This window comes from Salmo salar, chromosome ssa26 (assembly GCF_905237065.1).
Source record: "Salmo salar chromosome ssa26, Ssal_v3.1, whole genome shotgun sequence".
NCBI classification, from domain to species: Eukaryota; Metazoa; Chordata; class Actinopteri; order Salmoniformes; family Salmonidae; genus Salmo; species Salmo salar.
This window is the reverse complement of record NC_059467.1, coordinates 1,987,144-2,006,836: the sequence shown is the minus strand read 5'-3', so window position 1 is coordinate 2,006,836 and position 19,693 is coordinate 1,987,144. Positions and strand designations below refer to the sequence as shown.

Below are 19,693 nucleotides of genomic sequence, written 5' to 3'. Positions count from 1 at the left end.
TTGGCTAGTACAGTTCATAGCAACGAAAGGAAAGTATCTGCAGAACCAGAGTGTACACTGAACACAAGCAGAGCTGGAAATGCCATCTTCAGCAGAAGTGGCAAACTGAACTAAACTGAACTCCCTCTAAAAGTCACGCAATAGAAGCAATCACTCCACCCGCAGAGTAGAGCCCAGCCTAAGGGAGTTTGTTTGCTCCAGCCAGTGTTGACTGTATTTAGGTTATGTTTGTACCCAGTGCTGTTTTTGCGCTGGTTGTGTGTTTGAAGCTACTGGTCCACCCGTAAGACTTTTCATCAGCTGAATTTATATCTGTTCCGACAGCTGAAGCAGAAACCAAGTGGAGAGGCAGAGAGAGGCAACCCTGAGGTCATCAGTAAAGGTCAGCAGCTTTGCTCATCTCTGAAGAGGAGCAGGTTTCGCTGTCACTATTCAGTGTTTTTTTAATAGAGCCAATGTTAGCCCTTAACACTCATACCCGTATTCGGGTTGAAAATGGCAGGTTTGACACTGATAACCGACCTAAATTGGAACGCAGTGGCTGTACAGTAACATGCTATACATGATGTCAGAGCTTCGGATCTCCGCTTCACAGCTCTTTATGGGTTTTGACTGACAGTCGTTATGAACTTGAGCAACCCCTCCTGCTAATTGGGCTACTTTTGCTCATTTTTTGTTGTCTGTACGTATTTTGAAAGATGAGATGCTGAGGATTACAATAAATACCGCTTTGATGTCATACAAAGAAGCCAATCACCTGTGAGTCCGAATGTGCACTTCACATTTTCATATCATAAAACTCATTGTAATATGCGGTGTCAATGTTTATGATCACTATGTTTGATGACATGGCATTATAACCTGCAATGTCCTGAACAGAAAGAGCCTATGTTGTATTATGAAGGAAATTTGCAACGGACCACGCATCTGAATGCAGTCATGACTCTATTCTATGCTCACCAAAATTAGGATCTGATTCTCTGAATTGCCTTGTGAAAGCCTAACACTGTAATTGTATAATTTAGGTAGTTATGTTGGCAATTTAACCTGTTTTCAAATTATGCCCACCTGACCCAGGTTGCGATTTATTATGGACCGTTTTTGGATTGCGTAAACAACGGTTATTGTGTAAAGGTGGGGGATGCAGGGCTGCGTTACAAATACAAGTGTGCTTGCTCTAGTTCCTCAATGGCACAGCTAGGTTGAGCTCCAAAGAAAACACCTTTATAGTTAACTTCTTTGAGTCATAAAAGTGCATTAAAATGACATAGGAACTGTGCACACTTTAGAGAGAGATTTCAACACACCAGTTAGTCCTCTCACTCAAACACTTGTCGTTTATTTGTCTAATGTTGAACCTATCCCACATTTTCCAGGAATAGGAATTTGTTCTTAACTGACTTGCCTAGTTAAATAAAGGTTAAATATATATATATTTTTTTATTTATTTTTTTAACCAAATGTATCCAGAATATTTTCAGGTTTCATTATCAACAAATGTGGCAAAGTACGAAATGTAAAATGCACATAAAATCAACAGTTTAATGTTTGGATTCAGTCTTTTAAAGTGAACTGTTGTCTTTACCTTTAGTCTAATAATTTTACCATAATCTCCAAACTGTTCCTTTTTTTAATTGCTACAATTGTTATGCATATACTTTACATATTTCTTCTGTAAGAAATATTTCAATGTAGCCCTGTCCATATAGGCCAATTCCCACAAGTGTAAGGAGTTAAGAACAATGTCCTTTTCTTATAAGCGATCGTTCACTAGACCAGATTTCTAGCCTATTTTATTATTGCTGGCAATTGCTAGGGCCCTCATGATACGATATTATCACAATACTTAGGTTCCGAAACGATGGGTATTGCGATTCGATACTAGAATTTTATTTATTTCTTCCAAATATATGGCTCACAATATCTCTTCTGCAAAGAGATGAGCATGAGAAAATGAGTTTTGATCACTCAGAAATAAGTGTTGAAAACGTGTTGGCTCACTATTTAAAACGATGTAGAATAAGCTATAGGATTTAGAATACTGGAGTTTTGGCGCAGGTACAGCCCACTAGCACTAGCAAATGCTACCTACAGCAGCAAAACATTTGTTATTATATATTAAGTTGGAGTCAAATATCAATATAATATTGTCAAAAGATAATATTGCGATATGTGACTATAGATCCCCCCCATATCACTACTATTTATTGCCTAAAATGACTCGTTTCCTCCCCAATTGTTGGGGGTTTTACTTGACCTTTGCTGTAAATAAAGGCATCACCCGAGACCATTATAGAATAGAGGTGACGTTGACGGGACCTGGGTTGAAATAGTATTGCTTGTCTTTGGAATACTTTTTGGTTGATTGAGCCTGTCTAGAGTATCCAGATGGGCAGGGTTTGCACTTTTGCTACTATTCCATTAGTTCCATTGAGGCAAGCTCAATCTAGCGCAGCTGAAATATTTGAAGGAAAACAAATACTATTTGAACCCAGGTCTGGAACTAAGCACTCACTATGCTCTTTGTCAGGTGCTGCTGGTGAGAGTGTGAAGACCATGTCGTTGACCGAGCTGTCGGACTTCATCAAAGAGCAGGATCTGGACATTCAAAGGATGGAGAACGAACATGACGAGGGTGAATGGTTTTTCCCAATTCATTAAGTGGTGTAGGGTGAAGTTGCCCCTATACCAGTGGTCTTTGGTCAGTTTTTCCATTTTCCTCACTAGTGGTTAAGGTTAGGATTGCAGGAGGGGAAGCCAATCCTTGATCTGTACCAAAGGGAAACTTCACACCAGGGCTCATTAAATCCCCCCCCAAACCTACTACGGTATGAATATCTTCCCATGAAAACCACTTGTGTTCAGTCGGTGTGAAAAGCATTGATTTGTTCCATACGCTCTTCTCCCTGGTCAGATGCCATCACAGAGGAGCTCCTGAAGTTGACTGAGCAGAAGCACAAGGCAGACCGCTCTTTCTACAGCACTACAGAGACACTGACTGGGCCTCAGGAGAAGGAGCTGCTCCTCACCACCTCCAACCAGAGCCTAAACAAGGAGGCCCAGCGCCTGGTCTCCACACCCGACAAGAGCGAGTGCTCGGCGGGGGGAGGAGATCAGCAGCTCCCCTGGTCCTTCCGGCCGTGCTTCACCCCCATCGACAACCTGCTGACCGGATTTAGCACTTCTCAGAGCCCCTACAGGGCTGAGGAGGAGGGGGGCTCTGGTCTGGCAAAGTATGGCCTGTTCTCCTCCCCCAGTATCTTCAGGGACCCTGTTAACCCCGTCTACGAGCCTCTGTTTGAGCTGGCCCTGCCCAGGGCTGCCTCTCTGTTTGTGGGGAGGAAGACTTCGGTGGCACTGACGCAGAGGGTCGCTGGCGACGAGGGGGAGAGGAACGCAAGCAAGGGGGAGGAGGAAGGGGACGAGATGGCGGCAATGTCCCCGCTGGAGGTCCTGGATCGCCTCATTCAGCACGGCAACGAGGCCTATGAAAAAGTGCTCAAGAGGTGAGAGGTCATGGCTGGCTGAGTGTGTTTCGCTACTCTGTCTGTATGGACGATGACCCCTTTATGGAAGTCTGGCCGGGCAAGCCAATTCCTTCCATAGACTAGTACTCCGTCCATGTTATTGCTCTCTCATGTGTGATTTCTTAATTCACTGGTAGTGGGTCTATCTGTGCATCGTTATGAAGTGCTCATGACCTGGCTGTTTGGTGTGCCGTACTATGTCTGTCGGTGTCTGTTATTGACCCTTCATTGTGATCTATCCTCACACTCCTCTGTACTGTGTGTGTTCTTGTTATAGATTGCCCATACCAAACAAGTCAGTAGACTGGACACACTTTGGAGGTAAACAACAGAGTATGAAAGCGGAAGGTATTGCCACTACGCTATGATGGGGGAGAGGATGAGACTATCCTTTTTTTCCTGTCTGCGCTCTCCATTCTACCGCATCCATCTCTCTATTTGTCGGTTTATGCGGGTTTTTTTCTAGCAGGTTCCTACCTGTATCTTCTTTGAAAAGCTACATATCAGCTGTAAAATATGGAGTAGGGTGAAGTTAACCCTAAACGCTGATCTTGGGTCAGTTTTGCTATTCACCCACTAAGGCTAGGATTGGGGGAGGGGGAGCTGATCATAGATCTGTACCTAGGGGAACTGCCATGACTGTCTGTGGATCAACCTGTCCTTGTGTTTCTGTCCTCCAAACTCTCCAGTCTAATATTAATTAGATTGACCTATTCAATCCAATGGAATTTGGCTTACTATGTGATCAGAATCTGAGAGCCACTGTATCTCATTGTTTCTTACCCTTTGCTATGGAGTCAAAAGTTAAAGGTCTTTTGAGATAATCTATGCATGCAGTGCATGCTTAATGCTTAAAATCTATGCAATATGCAGTACCATTTCGTTTTGATCTATACTGAACAAAAATATAAACACAACATTCAACAATTTTAACTATTTTACTGAGTTAAAGTTCATATAAGGAAATCAGTCAATTGAAATAAATAAATTAGGATTTGACTGGGCAGGGGCACAGCCATGGGTGGGGTGGGCCTGGGACGTCTCCCACTTGGGAGCCAGGACCACCCACTGGGGAGCCACGCCCAGCCAATCAAAATGTGTTTTTCCCCACAAAAAGGGCTTTATTACAGATAGAAATACTCCTCAGTTTCATCAGCAGTCAGGGTGGCTGGTCTCAGACGATCCCGCAGGTGAAGAAGCCGGATGTGGAGTACCTGGTCTGGAGTGATTACACGTGGTCTGCGGTTGTGAGGCCTGTTGCACGTACTGCCAAATTCTCAAAAATGACATTGGAAGCTGCTTATGGTAGAGAAATTAGCATTTAATTATCTGGCAACAACTCTGTTGGACATTCCTGCAGTCAGCATGCCAATTGCACGCTCCCTCAACTTGAGACATCTGTGGCATTGTGGTGTTTGACGAAATTGCACATTTGTTGCTTTTTATTGTCCCCAGCACAAAATCTGCACAAAAGTTGAAAGAAATAAGCTTTTTGTGCATATGGAAAATCTGAGACTTTTTATTTAAGCTCTTGAAAAATGGGACCAACACTTTACATGTTGCATTTATATTTTTGTTCAGTATAATTTGAATAGTTTTAGATACCACAGTACTAATATCTCATATTCTGTTGAGATGAATAACATGGTCTTGAAAAAATGAGTTTGAAAAAGTAATAATATAAATGTAATATTAAATAGTCAAACATTTTGCTCCTGTGTCCTCTCGACAGGCACCACACCGCTGGACGAGCTGCACACGCTGCGCAGTCAGGTGCTCCTGCTCCAGAACCAGCTCCTGTACGAGCGCTACAAGAGAGAGCAGCACGCCATCCGCAACCGCCGTCTGCTCCGCCGCATCATCAACGCCACCGCCATGGAAGAGCAAAACAACTCAATGGTTAACTAAAAACCTTGCATTCCCTGCCCAGTCAGAAGCCATTGAATCCCGAATAGAACATAACTTATTTTTGGAAATTAAAGCATGCATGTTGTCTACCAGGGTCGTATTCATTAGTGCACCCTGTAGCAAAATGTTTTGCAATGGATAAAAGAAAACGAGCGGTTCATATTGGTGCCTAATGAACATGAGTATGAGGTTCTTTCGGTTGATGTGGGAGCGGTGGTTGACATATTTTTATGAAAAAAATGTATGGCCTGCTTGTTTTTGTATCACTTGAATTTTTGTTTTACTGTAGGGTGTGTTGTGATTTTATTTGGTTGTAGAAGGCCCAGCTGAAGCTACAGGACATAGAGATCCAGTCTCTGCAGGCCAGTCTGGTGGAGGAGCAGCAGCGCTACAGGCGCCTGAAGGAGGATGGAGACACTGTGACGGCTTGCCTCCACAGTCAATTCCAACAGCTACAGCAGGGCCATGACCTGTACCTATCCAAGGCTCAGAAGCTGCAGGTGAACACAGATTAATAACCACCTATAGTACACAGTACCACTTTAACACAGGAGTGAATGTAATTCATTTAACCAATCTTATTTTTATGAATCAACCGCCTTATAACCAGGACTTGCATCTTTTCAGGAGGGGGTCTGTATATATTTTTTTTTTACTCATGTCCAGGAGCCTCATGTATAACCGACGCATACATTTTACACTAAATATCTACGTGCACCATTTCTGAGAAGACTGCACGCACAAAAGTATTGAGATTTATTAACTTGGTGCATGTTTCCCGATTTAAATCAGACCTTTCATAAAACTGTGGCAGCGTGAACGAGCATTATAACTCTGCCTGAAAAACGTACATCATTCACCTTTTATGGTGACAATAACTTCCTTAGTTGCTGTATATGCCTTCTATGGAGGTATTGGAATTGGGCCACAACAGTATCTAAAGGAAATGGCCATGGCAGGTGTTGGCAGAATGTTTTCTTTTGCAGTGACATTTGCCGTTTTGACCGTTTCTGAAAGACAAAACCACATGCAAATTGTTGTGGACCAGTGAACAGATCGTTTGAATTCAATAATGTTTTGCATTTACTTTTTCCCAAACCTAAATATGCTGCACTGCCTGCGAATTCTGAAACATTGTCTACTTGTAAAACAATAAACTACAGTAGACCTACTTACAGTGGTAGCCTACACACTTGAATGCAAAAGATCAACTGTGTGTTCACCTGTTAAATTCTGCTGTATGTAAAATCTCACTCCATTTCGAATGCATACAGCAACAACTAGAAATTATAATAGCCTTTCTAATAGGCTTAATTAAATGAGAGATGGGACGAATGGTAGCTTATCCTAACTTGTTGTAGGCCTATAGGCTATTTTGCGAGTGAGGAATTTATTCTGCAATGATCATGGAAATAAAATAAATAAATAATAGATTCTTATTTCTAATTATTTTAAAATGCAAAGACTTTATCTAGTTGAATAAAGGTTAAATAAACTATTTTTTGTTACATTTTAAAATGAAGGCATTAATACAATGGATAAAATTAGGGTTTTTTGGTCATTGGCCTACACACAATAGCCCATGATGTAAAAGTGGAATTATGTTTTTTTTAAATGTTCACTAATCAATTAAAAATGAAAGGCTGAAATGTCTTGCGTCAATAAGCCCTTTTTGTTATGGCAAGTTCATAATAACATTTGCTTAACAAGTCACAGAATAAGTTGCATGGACTCGTTGTGTGCAATAACTGTTTAACATGATTTTTGAATGACTACCTCATCTCTGTATCCCACATATAATTATCTGTAAGGTCCCTCATTCGAGCAGGGAATTTCAAACACAAAGACCGGGAAGGTTTTCTAATGCCTCCTAAAGAAAGGAACCCATTTTCATATCTTTATTTTTACCCATTTACCAGTCATTGAACATCCCTTTGAGCACGGTGAAGTTATTGATTACACTTTGGATGGTGTATCAATACACCTAGTCACTAAAAAGATACAGTTAACCTAACATACACCAACCCGAAGCCATGGATTACAGGTAACATCTGCACTGAGCTAAAGGGTAGAGCTGCCGCTTTCAAGGAGCGGGACTCTAACCCGGAAGCTTATAAGAAATCCCGCTATGCCCTCCGACAAACCATCAAACAGGCAAAGCGTAAATACAGGACTAAGATCGAATCGTACTACACCGGCTCTGACGCTCGTCGGATGTGGCAGGGCTTGTAAACTATTACAGACTACAAAGGGAAGCACATTTATGAGCTGCCCATTGACACGAACCTACCAGACTAGCTAAATTACTTCTATATTTGCTTTGAGGCAAGTAACGCGGAAACATGCATGAGAGCACCAGCTGTTCTGGACGAATGTGATCACGCTCTCCGCAGCCGATGTGAGTTAGACCTTTAAACAGGTCAACATTCACAAGGCCACATGGCTAGACAGATTACTAGGATGTGTACTCCGAGAATGTGCTGACCAACTGGCAAGTGTCTTCACTGACATTTTCAACCTCTCCCTGTCTGAGTCTGTAATACCAACATGTTTCAAGCAGACCACCATAGTCCCTGTGCCCAAGAACACTAAGGCAACCTGCCATAAATGACTACCGACCCGTAGCACTCACGTCTGTAGCCATGAAGAGCTTTGAAAGGCTGGTCATGGCTCACATCAACACCATTATCCCAGAAACCCTAGACCCACTCTAATTTGCATACCGCCCCAACAGATCCTCAGATACAATCTCTATTGCACTTAACACTTCCCTTTCCCACCTGGACAAAAGTAACACCTATGTGAGAATGCTATTCATTGACTACAGCTCAGTGTTCAACACCATAGTGCCCTCAAAGCTCATCACTAAGCGAAGGACCCTGAGTCTAAACACCTCCCTCTGCAACTGGATCCTGGACTTCCTGACGGGCTGCCCCCCAGGTGGCAAGGGTAGGGAACAAACATCCGCCACGCTGATCCTCAACACAGGGGCCCCTCAGGGGTGCGTGCTCAGTCCCCTCCTGTACTCCCTGTTCACTCATGACTGCACGGCCAGGCACGACTCCAACACCATCATCAGTTTGCCGATGACACAACAGTGGTAGGCCTGGGGCCAAGCTTCCTGCCATCCAGGACCTCTTTATCATGCAGTGTCAGAGGAAGGCCCTAAAAATTGTCAGACTCAAGCCACCCTAGTCATAGACTGTTCTCTCTGCTACCGCACGGCAAGCGGTACTGGAGCGCCAAGTCGAGGTCCAAAAGGCTTCTTAAAAGCTTCTACCCCCAAGCCATAAGACTCCTGAACAGCTAATCAAAGGACTACCAGACCCCTCTTTTACGCTGCTGCTACTCTCTGTTTATAATCTATGCATAGTCACTTCAACTCTACCTACATATTACCTCGACTAACTGGTGCCCCTGCACATTGACTCTGTACCGGTACCCCCTGTATAGAGCCTCGCTTGGATATTTTACTGCTTCCGTTTTTTAACTTCTTAAGCATTGTTAAGGGCTTGTAAGTAAGCATTTCACTGTAAGGTCTACACCTGTTGTATTCGATGTATGTAACAAATAACATTTGATTTGTCCTTCCACACTCTGTTGCCAGAGAGGAAGAAAACTGCTCAGGGATTCACCATGAGGCCAATGGTGACTTTAAAACAATTAGAGTTTAATGGCTGTAATAGGAGAGAACTTATGATTGTTCAACATTGCAGTTACTCCACAATACTAACCTTAATTGACAGTGAAAAGGAATCCTGGCTTCCAGAGTGGCGCAGTGGTGTAAGGCCATGCAACGCAGTTGTGCGGCATCACTACAGCCTGGGGTGACCGGGAGTCCCATAGGGCAGCGCGCAATTGTCCCAGTGTCGTCCATATTAGGGGAGGGTTTGGCCAGGCGGGCTTTACTGAGCTCACTGCGCTCTAGCGACTCCTTGTGGCGGGCCGGGCACCAGTTGAACGGTGTTTCCTCCGACACATCTGTGCAGCTGGCTTTTGGGTTAAGCAGTACGGCTTGGAGGACGCATGACTCGACCTTGACCTCTCCCGAGCTCGTTAGGGAGTTGCAGCGATGAGACAAGATCGTAATCGCGAAAAAGGGGTTAAAAAAAAATTAAAGAAACCTGTACTAAAAATATGCATAATGTTTGAAACAAGGCACTAAAGTAATACTACCAAAAATGTGGCAAATAAGTTAACTTTTTCCCCTTTAAAGCAAAGTGTTGCTTGGGGCTAATACAACACATTACCGAGTACCACTTTATGTATTGTCAAGCATAGTGGTGGCTGCACCATGTTATGCGTATGCTTATAATCGTTAAGGACTGGGGAATTTTTCAGGATAGAAAGAAACTGAATCAAGTTAAGCACGGACAAAATTCTAGATGATAACCTGGTTTAGTCTGCTTTCTACAGACACTGAGATGAGTTCAACTTTCAGCAGGACAATAACCTAAAACACAAGGCCTGAGTGGCAAGTTGCAGTTTTGACTTAAATCTATTTGAAAATATTTGGCAAGACCTGAGTGTTTGTGTTGAGCAATGATCAACAACCAATTTGACAGGGCTTGAAGAATTTTGAAAATAATACCGTAATTTCCGGACCCACTGAATAAAAAAAAAAACGTTTATTTTGAACATAAATAAGCCGCACATGTCTATAAGCCGCAGGTGCCTACCGGTACATTGAAGCAAATGAACTTTACACAGGCTTTAATGAAACACGGCTTGTAACAAAAATAAATAGGCTTTAACGAAACACGGCTTGTAATAAAAAATGAGCAGTAAGCTTTAGTTGTCTTTTTGCACTGAGTCAATTCCTCACGCTGCTGTTTCCAACGTCTTATCATCGACTCATTAATACCAAGCTCCCGTGCAGCAGCTCGATTTCCTTTTCCAACAGCCAGATCAATCGCCTTCAACTTGAAAGCTGCATCATATGCATTTCTCCGTGTCTTTGCCATGATGAGGGTGACAACTGACTACCGTAATCAGAATGATGGGAAGTTTGAGAGCGCTCGATTTAATCTAAACAGTAAACAAAAAATTGTTTGACCTTAACCCGTTCGGCAATTTCATTGGTCTAATGAAAGCTTCATGCTGCCAAAAAACTGAGCACGTCACAGAATGTTTTTTTTTTTTGGAATAAAAAAAAATTAAAGCGGGAAAAATCCATATATTAGCCGCGTCATTGTTTAAGCCACGAGGTTCAAAGCCTGGGGAAAAAGTTGCGGCTTATAGTCCGGAATTTACGGTAATGGGTAAATTTTGCACAATCAAGGTGTGGAAAGCGCTTAGACTTACCCAGAGACTCACAGCTGTAATCGCTGCCAAAGGTGCTTATACAAAGTATTGAGTCCGGGGTGTGAATACTTTAGGTAAATTAGATTTCTGTATTTCATGTTAAATACATTTGCAAAAATTTATGGAAACCACTTTTCACTTTCACATTCTGGGGTATTGTGCTTAGATGGGTGAGCGATCAATTTGATCATTTGAATTCAGGCTCTAACAACAAAATGTGGAATGAGTCAAGGGGTGTTTTTTTCTGAAGGCACTGTATGCCTGTGATCAAATTCAGCACAGGGTAGGCATAACGTTATTGCTTTTAAATATGTGTTATTGGCATTGGAAGTTAAACATGTCAATTCCAGACATAACAATGCACAGTCTATATTCGGGCATTGTATTCGTTCATTTTAGTAGCATTGCTTTGCGTAGACGCGATAAATAGACTTGCTTTCTAATTTCACGCTGTTGATGCTCTTTTCTGTCACTTCAGTGCATTCTAATTCCAGTGTGTTCACAGGTGTTTTAAAAACTGCTTTTTGTTTGAATTGAGCTTGAGCGGCATCATGCAGTGCGTTCGGAAAGTATTCAGACCCGTTACTCTACATTTTGTTACGTTACAGCCTTATTCTAAAATGTATTAAATTGTTTGCTGCATTCATCTACACACACTAACTAACCCATAATGACAAAGGGAAAACAGGTTTTTAGAAATGTTTGCAAATGTATTAAAATAAAAAAAGAACTTGGAGTCCACCTGTGGTAAATTCAATTGATTGGACATGATTTGGAAAGGCACAGTGCAATGACCCTAAGCACACAGCCAAGACAATGCAGGAGTAGCTTCGGGACAAGTCTCTATGTCCTTGAGTGGCCCAGCCAGAGCCTGGGCTTGAACCGGATCAAACGATCTCTGGAGAGACCTGAAAGTAGCTGTGCAGCAACGCTCCCAATACAACCTGACTGAGCTTGAGAGCATCTGCGAAGAAGAATGGGAGAAACTCCCCAAATACAGGTGTGCCAAGCTTGTAGCGTCATACCCAAGAAGACGCGAGGCTGTAATCACTGCCAAAGGTGCTTCAACAAAGTACTGAGTAAAGGGTCTGAATACTTATGTAAATGTGTATTTTATAAACATTTGCACAAATGTCAAAAAATCTGTTTTTGCTTTGTCATTATGGGGCATTGTATGTAGATTAATAAGGCTGTAACTTTGTTATGATACAGCCTTATAATGTGGAAAAAGTCAAGGGGTCTGAATACTTTCTGAATGCACTGTATATTCCCCATTTGCACAAGGCTACTTTGGCCTTCTTGCAATGCAACACTTCAACTGTTTAGAAACTAAACTTTGCGTGATGATCATCACATTTTCACGTCAATTTCAGTTTTTATGAATGTCAACTTTTACGTGAACTGGCGCATGCTTGTTTTTGGGCATATTTTGTGTGTATGCAACATTTTATAAATGAGTCCCAAGGTACTGACTTCTGATTTGTCTACAGAGTGAGTTACAAGAATGCCAAAGCAACATGGGAGAGCTGGAGGCTGAGCTTCAGAAAGCCAATAATGAGGCATACAACACTGGACACCAGCTCACCCAACTGTCCCTCAAGGTGAGCTTACTAACACATAACTATTGCCATTATTAAGCATAGAGAAATGAAATGTGTAGTTGACTGTCTTATTCCTCAGAGAGAATAGCATCTTAAAGCTAGAAGAAAGGTAGTTATAGGCTAGTCGAGCAAAATAAAAGAACATTCTGTTGGTCAGTGTATTTGAACAAACAAAACAAAAAAAGTATTGTGCTCCCAAAAAAATCTTTGCTTTTCTCTTCCTCTTTCCCTGTTCAGCTCACCAACAGTGAGAACCTCCAGCAGCAGATGTACTTGTTGAACAAACAGCTGCTGTTGCTGGGAGAGACCAACAAGCTGGCAATACAGGAGGTGCAACGCCTGGGACCGGAGAGCAGTAAGGTAGAGGCAGGATTACACCCCCCTTCCCCCCACCATATTCAATACCAAGTAGACAGGTCCACGAACAACCCAAAGCGCCATGTTTCCCAAAGGGGTGTTTGCCGTAGCACTAATATTCAACTCATCAAGCCTTTGATTAGTTGAATCAGGTCTGTTAATCTGGATAAGGCATACTAGGGTAGTAACTCCCACTTACCCTCAGAAAGGTGATGTGGAATTATTTTTGCCAAATTGCTTATTCCAACCCAAACGTTTAAGATCTACATAAGTTGTTAAACATTGTTCGTTTTTACCGTTATTTAGAACCTGACGGACAACTATTAAAGCTCAAACCAAGTTTATTCACCCAAAGGGTCGGACAGCTGAACAGACTAAAACATTCTCACAAGCAGTAGTTTTTAATCCTTCCTCCTATGCTGAGCCTCCTCCTTACACCTCTGAACAGCTAATACATCTGTTGCTAGACAGAACTTTAGTGATAACAGTTCTTACTCTCTTAATCTGACCTGACCTCTGCCCAAATTCCTCACTCCTCCCCATAGGATCCCTGATGTCTAACAATAACATATTCTGACAAAATGTAAACGTTCTACATTCCCCTCCCTCAGTGACGTGAATAAGGATACTTAATATTTTCAAGTTTAGAACTCAAAACCCATCAGTTTATGGACTCAAACTCTTCATATCAAAGATCATATCACTGTATCCCTCTTTATAATGATTTCTTGACTTTTCTCTGTTGGCCAAGTCAGCTCTTATACCATAGACCAGTGTTTCCCAGTCCTGGTCCTGGGGACCCAAAGGGGTGCACATTTCATTTTTTGTCCTAGCACTAACACAACTGATTCAAATAATGAAAGACTTGATGAGTTGATTCATTTAATAGTGGGGGGGGGGCACTGGTGAGCAGCAACATGTAAAGACACGTTTTCTCGGTGCTCCGAATAATTTCCTATTAATACTTGACCAACACCTTCCCCACCGTGTGCATTTTGTAACATTTAATTTGGAATCAAACCGAATTTACTAATGTATTTTTTCCCGGAACATTTTGGCCTTTATAATCGTAAAAGGTAAAGACAACGGCCGCAGGCCACAAACGAGCAGGCCTCTGCAGATGCCTCGGGCTCACCTGACACGGACTCTGATCCCCCCCTCGACCTAGCCATGGTAATGGCGGCTATCATTAAATCTGAAAACACTGTGCTGGCTAAGGTGGAGTCATTATCCACTGACCTATCCGCACAAATAGCTATTCTCGCCACCGAGGTCAACATAAAGATCGACACCGTTAGCGAAGACTTGGCGAGACATTACACCCGTCTGAATAGCCTGGAAGATTGCGCAAATATTTACTCCCGACAAAGCGGTGAAACTAGAAGACCGAGTCACCCAGCTATCATCAGATGTCGTCAAACTCACTTCCAAGGTTGAGGACCTCGAGAACAGACAGCGCCGGGGGAACGGTCGCATTTTCGGCATAAGAGAGGGACTCGAGACCGTAGACTGAATGCGGCCTACCATTGACACTGCGCACAGAAGCCTACAGTCCGCACCGAAGAATGGGGAGCCGCCCAGACCCATAGTAGTTAAATTCCACTACCTTCAGGAGAAGGATGTCTTCCATAAGGCAGCGCGAGGCAGCTCCCATCTTCTTGAGCTACTGCTTTGTTGCCTTGGCCGTGTGTTTTGGGTCATTGTCATGCTGGAATACCCATCCACGACCCATTTTCAATGCCCTGGCTGAGGGAAGGAGGTTCTCACCCAAGATTTGACGGTACATGGCCCCGTCCATCATCCCTTTGATGCGGTGAAGTTGTCCTGTCTCCTTCGCAGAAAAACACCCCCAAAGCACATTGTTTCCACCTTCATGTTTGACGGTGGGGATGGTGTTCTTGGGGTCATAGGGAGCATTCCTCCTCCTCCAAACACGGTGAGTTGAGTTGATGCCAAAGAGCTCCATTTTGGTCTCATCTGACCACAACACGTTCACCAGTTGTCCTCTGAGTCATTCAGATGTTCATTGGCAAACTTCAGACGGGCATGTATATGTGCTTTCTTGAGCAGGGGGACCTTGCGGGCGCTGCAGGTTTTCAGTCCTTCACAGCGTAGTGTGTTACCAATTGTTTTCTTGGTGACTATGGTCCCAGCTGCCTTGAGATCATTGACATGATCCTCCCGTGTAGTTCTGGGCTGATTCCTCACCGTTCTCAGTGCAACTCCACGAGGTGAGATCTTGCATGGAGCCCCAGCCCGAGGGAGATTGACAGTTCTTTTCTTTTGTGTTTCTTCCATTTGCAAATAATCGCACCAAATGTTGTCACCTTCTCACCAAGCTGCTTGGCGATGGTCTTGTAGCACATTCCAGCCTTGTGTAGGTCTACAATCTTGTCCCTGACATCCTTGGAGAGCTCTTTGGTCTTGGTCATGGTGGAGAGTTTGGAATCTGATTGATTGCTTCTGTGGACAGGTGCCTTTTATACAGGTAACAAGCTGAGATTAGGAGCACTCCCTTTAAGAGTATCTCAGCTCGTTACCTGTATAAAAGACACCTGGGAGCCTGAAATCTTTCTGATTGAGAGGGGGTCAAATACTTATTTCCCTCATTAAAATGCAAATCAATTTATAACATTTTTGACATGTGTTTTTCTGTATTTTTTTCGTTGTTATTCTGTCTCACTGTTCAAATAAACCTACCATTAAAATTATAGACTGATCATTTCTTTGTCAGTGGGCAAATGTACAAAATCAGCAGGGGATGAAATACTTTTTTCCGTCACTGACATAATACTAACTAGCCATTGTGGGCTCATAATGTGAACCTGCACACAATCCAAGGACCAACTAGTGAATTAATATCTTGATTAGAAACGTGCCTCCACCCTGCTGCCAAAAAATTACAATTATTCATCCAGTAACTTAATGTTATGAACAATGATGGTATGTGTAGGGTGACATGTTCTCACAAGGACAATATAAACTCAGCAAAAAAAAGAAACAACCCTGTCTTTCAAAGATAATTCATAAAAATCCCAAACTTCAGATCTTCATTGTAAAGGGTTTAAACACTGTTTCCCATGCTTGTTCAATGAGCCATAAACAATTAATGAACATGCACCTGTGGAACGGTCGTTAAGATAGTAACAGCTTAAAGACGGTAGGCAATTAAAGTCACAGTTATGAAAACTTAGGACACTAAAGAGGCCTTTATACTGACTCTGGAAAAACACAAAGAAAGATGCCCAGGGTCCCTGCTCATCTGCGTGAAGGTGCCTTAGGCATGCTGCAAGGAGGCATGAGGACTGCAGGTGCGGCCAGGGCAATAAATAGCAATGTCCGTACTGTGACACGCCTGAGACAGAACGGACAGCTGATCGTCCTCGCAGTGGCAGACCACGTGTAACAACACCTGCACAGGATCGGTACATCCAAACATCATACCTGCAGGACAGGTACAGGATGGCAACAACAACTGCCCGAGTTACACCAGGAACACACAATCCCTCCATCAGTACTCAGACTGTCCGCAATAGGCTGAGAGAGGCTGGACTGAGGGCTGTTATAAGGCAGGTCCTCACCAAACATCACCGGCAACAATGTCGCCTATGGGCACAAACCCACCGTCGCTGGACCAGACAGGACTGGCAAAAAGTGCTCTTCACTGACGAGTAGCGGTTTTGGGGTGATGGTCCGATTTGCGTTTTTCGTCGAAGGACAGAGCGTTACACCAAGGCCTGTACTCTGGAACGGGATCGAGGTGGATGGTCCGTCATGGTCTGGGGAGGTATGTCACAGCATCATCGGACTGAGTTTGTTGTCATTGCAGGCAATCTCAATGCTGTGCGTTACAGGGAAGACTTCCTCCTCCCTCATGTGGTACCCTTCCTGCAGGCTGATCCTGACATGACCCTCCAGCATGAGAATGCCACCAGCCATACTGCTCGTTCTGTGTGTGATTTCCTGCAAGACAGGAATGTCAGTGTTCTGCCATGGCCAGCGAGGAGCCCGGAGCTCAGTCCTATTGAGCACGTCTGGGACCTGTTGGATCGGAGGGTGAGGGCTAGGGCCATTCCCCCCCAGAAATGTCCGGGAACTTGTAGATGCCTTGGGGGAAGAGTGGGGTAACATCTCACAGCAAGAACTGGCAAATCTGGTGCAGTCCATGAGGAGGAGATGCACTGCAATACCTAATGCAGCTGGTGGCCACACCAGATACTGACTGTTACTTTTGATTTTGAACCACCCTTTGTTCAGGGACACATTATTCAATTTCTGTTAGTCACATGTCTGTGGTACTTGGTCAGTTTATGTCTGTTGAATCTTATGTTCATACAAATATTTACACATGTTAAGTCGAGGCAAAAATTCTATGAACACGGAGAGAAAGCTGGCAAGTTATCTCACCAGCTTCGACAATCCACTGCTAGCAGCACCATACCTGAAATCTGTTGCAGCTGATTTAACTTCTACCAATCCCAAAGAAATCAACAATCAATTTAAGCAATTATTTTCTGCCCTTCCCTCGTCAGAGGCTCTTCCTGACACATCTTGTATGCATGCATTTCTAGACGATCTGGACATCCCCTGTCTCAATTCAGATGAACAAACCAACATGAATGCCTCTAAGTGATGATGAAGCTACTCTGGCAATCCAGTCCATGCAGAGCGGTGAAGCCCCTGGGCCTGATGGCTTCCCTATTGAATTTTATAAAGCGTTCTCCTCTTAATTATCCCCTATCCTCAGCTCATTGTACAATGAAATCCTTTCTAGTAGGAAACTTCCCCAGACACTTACCCAGGTGACCTATTTCGGTTTTGCTTAAAAACGACAAGAATCCCCTAGACTGTGGCTCATACCGCCATAAGCCTTTTGTGCTGCGATTTATACAATTCTCACTAAGGTCCTCTCGTGCCATTTAGAGGCAGTGATGCCTAATATAATTCACTTTGACCAAACCAGATTTATCTCAGGGAGGCAATCTTTCTATAATATGCGCCGGTTATTTCATCTTTATTCTTCCCACACAACTCTACAGCCAAAGGTTGTCATTTCTATTGATGCTGAAAAGGCTTTCGATTGGGTTGAGTGGGAATATCTTTTTACAGTACTCGAGAGATTTGGGTTTGGCCTGTCATTCCTTTCCTGGATTAAGATTTTGTACTCGTCCCCAGTGGCTTCTGTTCGCACCAACAATGTTACCTGCAGCTACTTCCCTCTCCACAGGGGGGGCCAGGCATGGTTGCTGTTTGTCCCCTTTCCTATTTGATATGGCTAATTAGCATCTTGCTGTTGCCACTGTACATCTCTAACCCTGTGGAGTCTATACCCTATCTCTTGGACAAGGTTTTGGGACATTCTCTGGTTATAAGTTAAACCTAACAAAAAGTGTGCTCCTCCCATTAATCAGTTAGCAGAAGGAATTGGGTATGCCAATTTCCCATTTAAGGTGGAGCATCAGGTCTTTACTTATTTGGGGATAAAAGTCACACGCTCTGTTTAAACAACTTCAAAACACTCCAGGAGCGCACTAAGCAGGATTTCATAAGGTGGTCGTCTCTTCCCATTTCATTAACAGGTCGCATTAATTCTGTTAAGATGACTGTACTACCTAGGTATTTGTACTTTATTCCAAATGATTCCCATTTTTCTGCCAAAGTCGATGTTCAAACAACTGGACAGCTACATTTCCAACTTCATTTGGAATAAGTCAAATCCACGAATGAGAGAGGTATATCTAGAGACCTAAGCCCCCGGGCCTTACCACTTTTTTTTACACTACTACTGGTCAGCAAATATATCTAAATATGTTTATTGGGTTTCTACATTTGAAAACAATGATGACCCAATTTGGGCCATCATGGAGTTAGTCAAGCCTTCCAACTTCTCCGGTCTCGCTCCTGTGCTCCCCAGTGCCCATGAACCTTGGCATCCATGTTTTGAACCCCATTGTTAAGAACTCCCTTAAAATCTGGTCCCAATTCCTTCAGTCACTTTAGCCTTAAACAAGCAAGCAGCTTCTCTCCATGAACATCACAGATTGACACGGCATTCCAGTTCTGGCATAGGAACGGTCTGATGTTTTTTTTTTACCTATTTGTTGAAAACTCTCATTTGATACTCTTGAGGGTTGACCACCCAATACCCTCTTTTTTTTTTTAGATGCCTGCCAACTTGCAGCTTTGCCAAAAAAACAAAAAAGAACATGTTCTTTTTATTTCAATTCGGACCTACTAAGTGTCCAGTCGAGAGGTGCTTAGATCTTAACCCTTATCTGAAAGGCACAATCACCAGATGATACAACATAATACAGAACATTAATCCGCCTTCCTTTGCAAATACAAAATCTGCATGGGAGCAAGACCTTGGTGGCGAGCTACCTGGTGATATGTGGCTACAAAGTATTGAGCGTATCCACACATCATCCTTTTGCATAAGGCATGGATTATTCATTTTAAGGGTTTGCACCGTCTCCATTACTCAAATGACTGATTGGCAAAAATATACCCAAATGTTGACCAAGTGTTTGAGATGCTACTAGATTCCAGTGACTGAGGGACACATGTTTTGGTCATGCCAATCTTTGAGTGGCCTCTGCCTCAAAATAGGGCCCCATTCTCACATATGTGTAATATAACTGTTAGCCCCAACCTGATCACTGCCATTTTTGGGGTACTTCCCCTAGACCAGAATGCTATCTCGCCGCCTTGTCCTCTTTCACTGGAAGTCTGCAAAGCCGCCCTCCTTTATGCAATGGGATAAGGAGGTGATGTCATCTCTGCCTCTGAAGAAGCTTAGGTACGCTGTGCATGGGTCCCGACAAAAGTTTGACTTAACCTGTTCCCCATTAATACAATACATGGAGAGCCTGTCTTTTACTTAGTGTAACTTGCATAGTTTGGTAAGCAGTCATGTCTGTTCTAGTTGCCATTTGTGCTGATAATAATTTGTATTTAACTTTGTTTTCGCCATTTTGTTTCTATTATTGTTTGTTT

The 19,693-nt window shown here is 43.1% G+C and overlaps 1 protein-coding gene across 4 annotated transcripts in view; it reads left to right on the top strand.

Moving 5' to 3' along the window:
- The window catches only part of tsc1a (TSC complex subunit 1a), a 33,400-nt gene that overhangs the window by 8,869 nt on the left and 4,838 nt on the right, over positions 1-19,693 (top strand). For 3 of the 4 annotated variants that reach the window (XM_014174820.2, XM_045708125.1, XM_045708126.1), the window contains 8 exons: positions 325-382; positions 2,531-2,635; positions 2,915-3,506; positions 3,805-3,875; positions 5,260-5,426; positions 5,753-5,935; positions 12,230-12,340; positions 12,578-12,700. In XM_014174820.2, coding sequence (XP_014030295.1) covers positions 325-382; positions 2,531-2,635; positions 2,915-3,506; positions 3,805-3,875; positions 5,260-5,426; positions 5,753-5,935; positions 12,230-12,340; positions 12,578-12,700 — 1,410 coding nt within the window. The remainder of the gene's footprint in view (positions 1-324; positions 383-2,530; positions 2,636-2,914; positions 3,507-3,804; positions 3,876-5,259; positions 5,427-5,752; positions 5,936-12,229; positions 12,341-12,577; positions 12,701-19,693) is intronic. The other variant, XM_014174821.2, reaches the window with a different exon arrangement.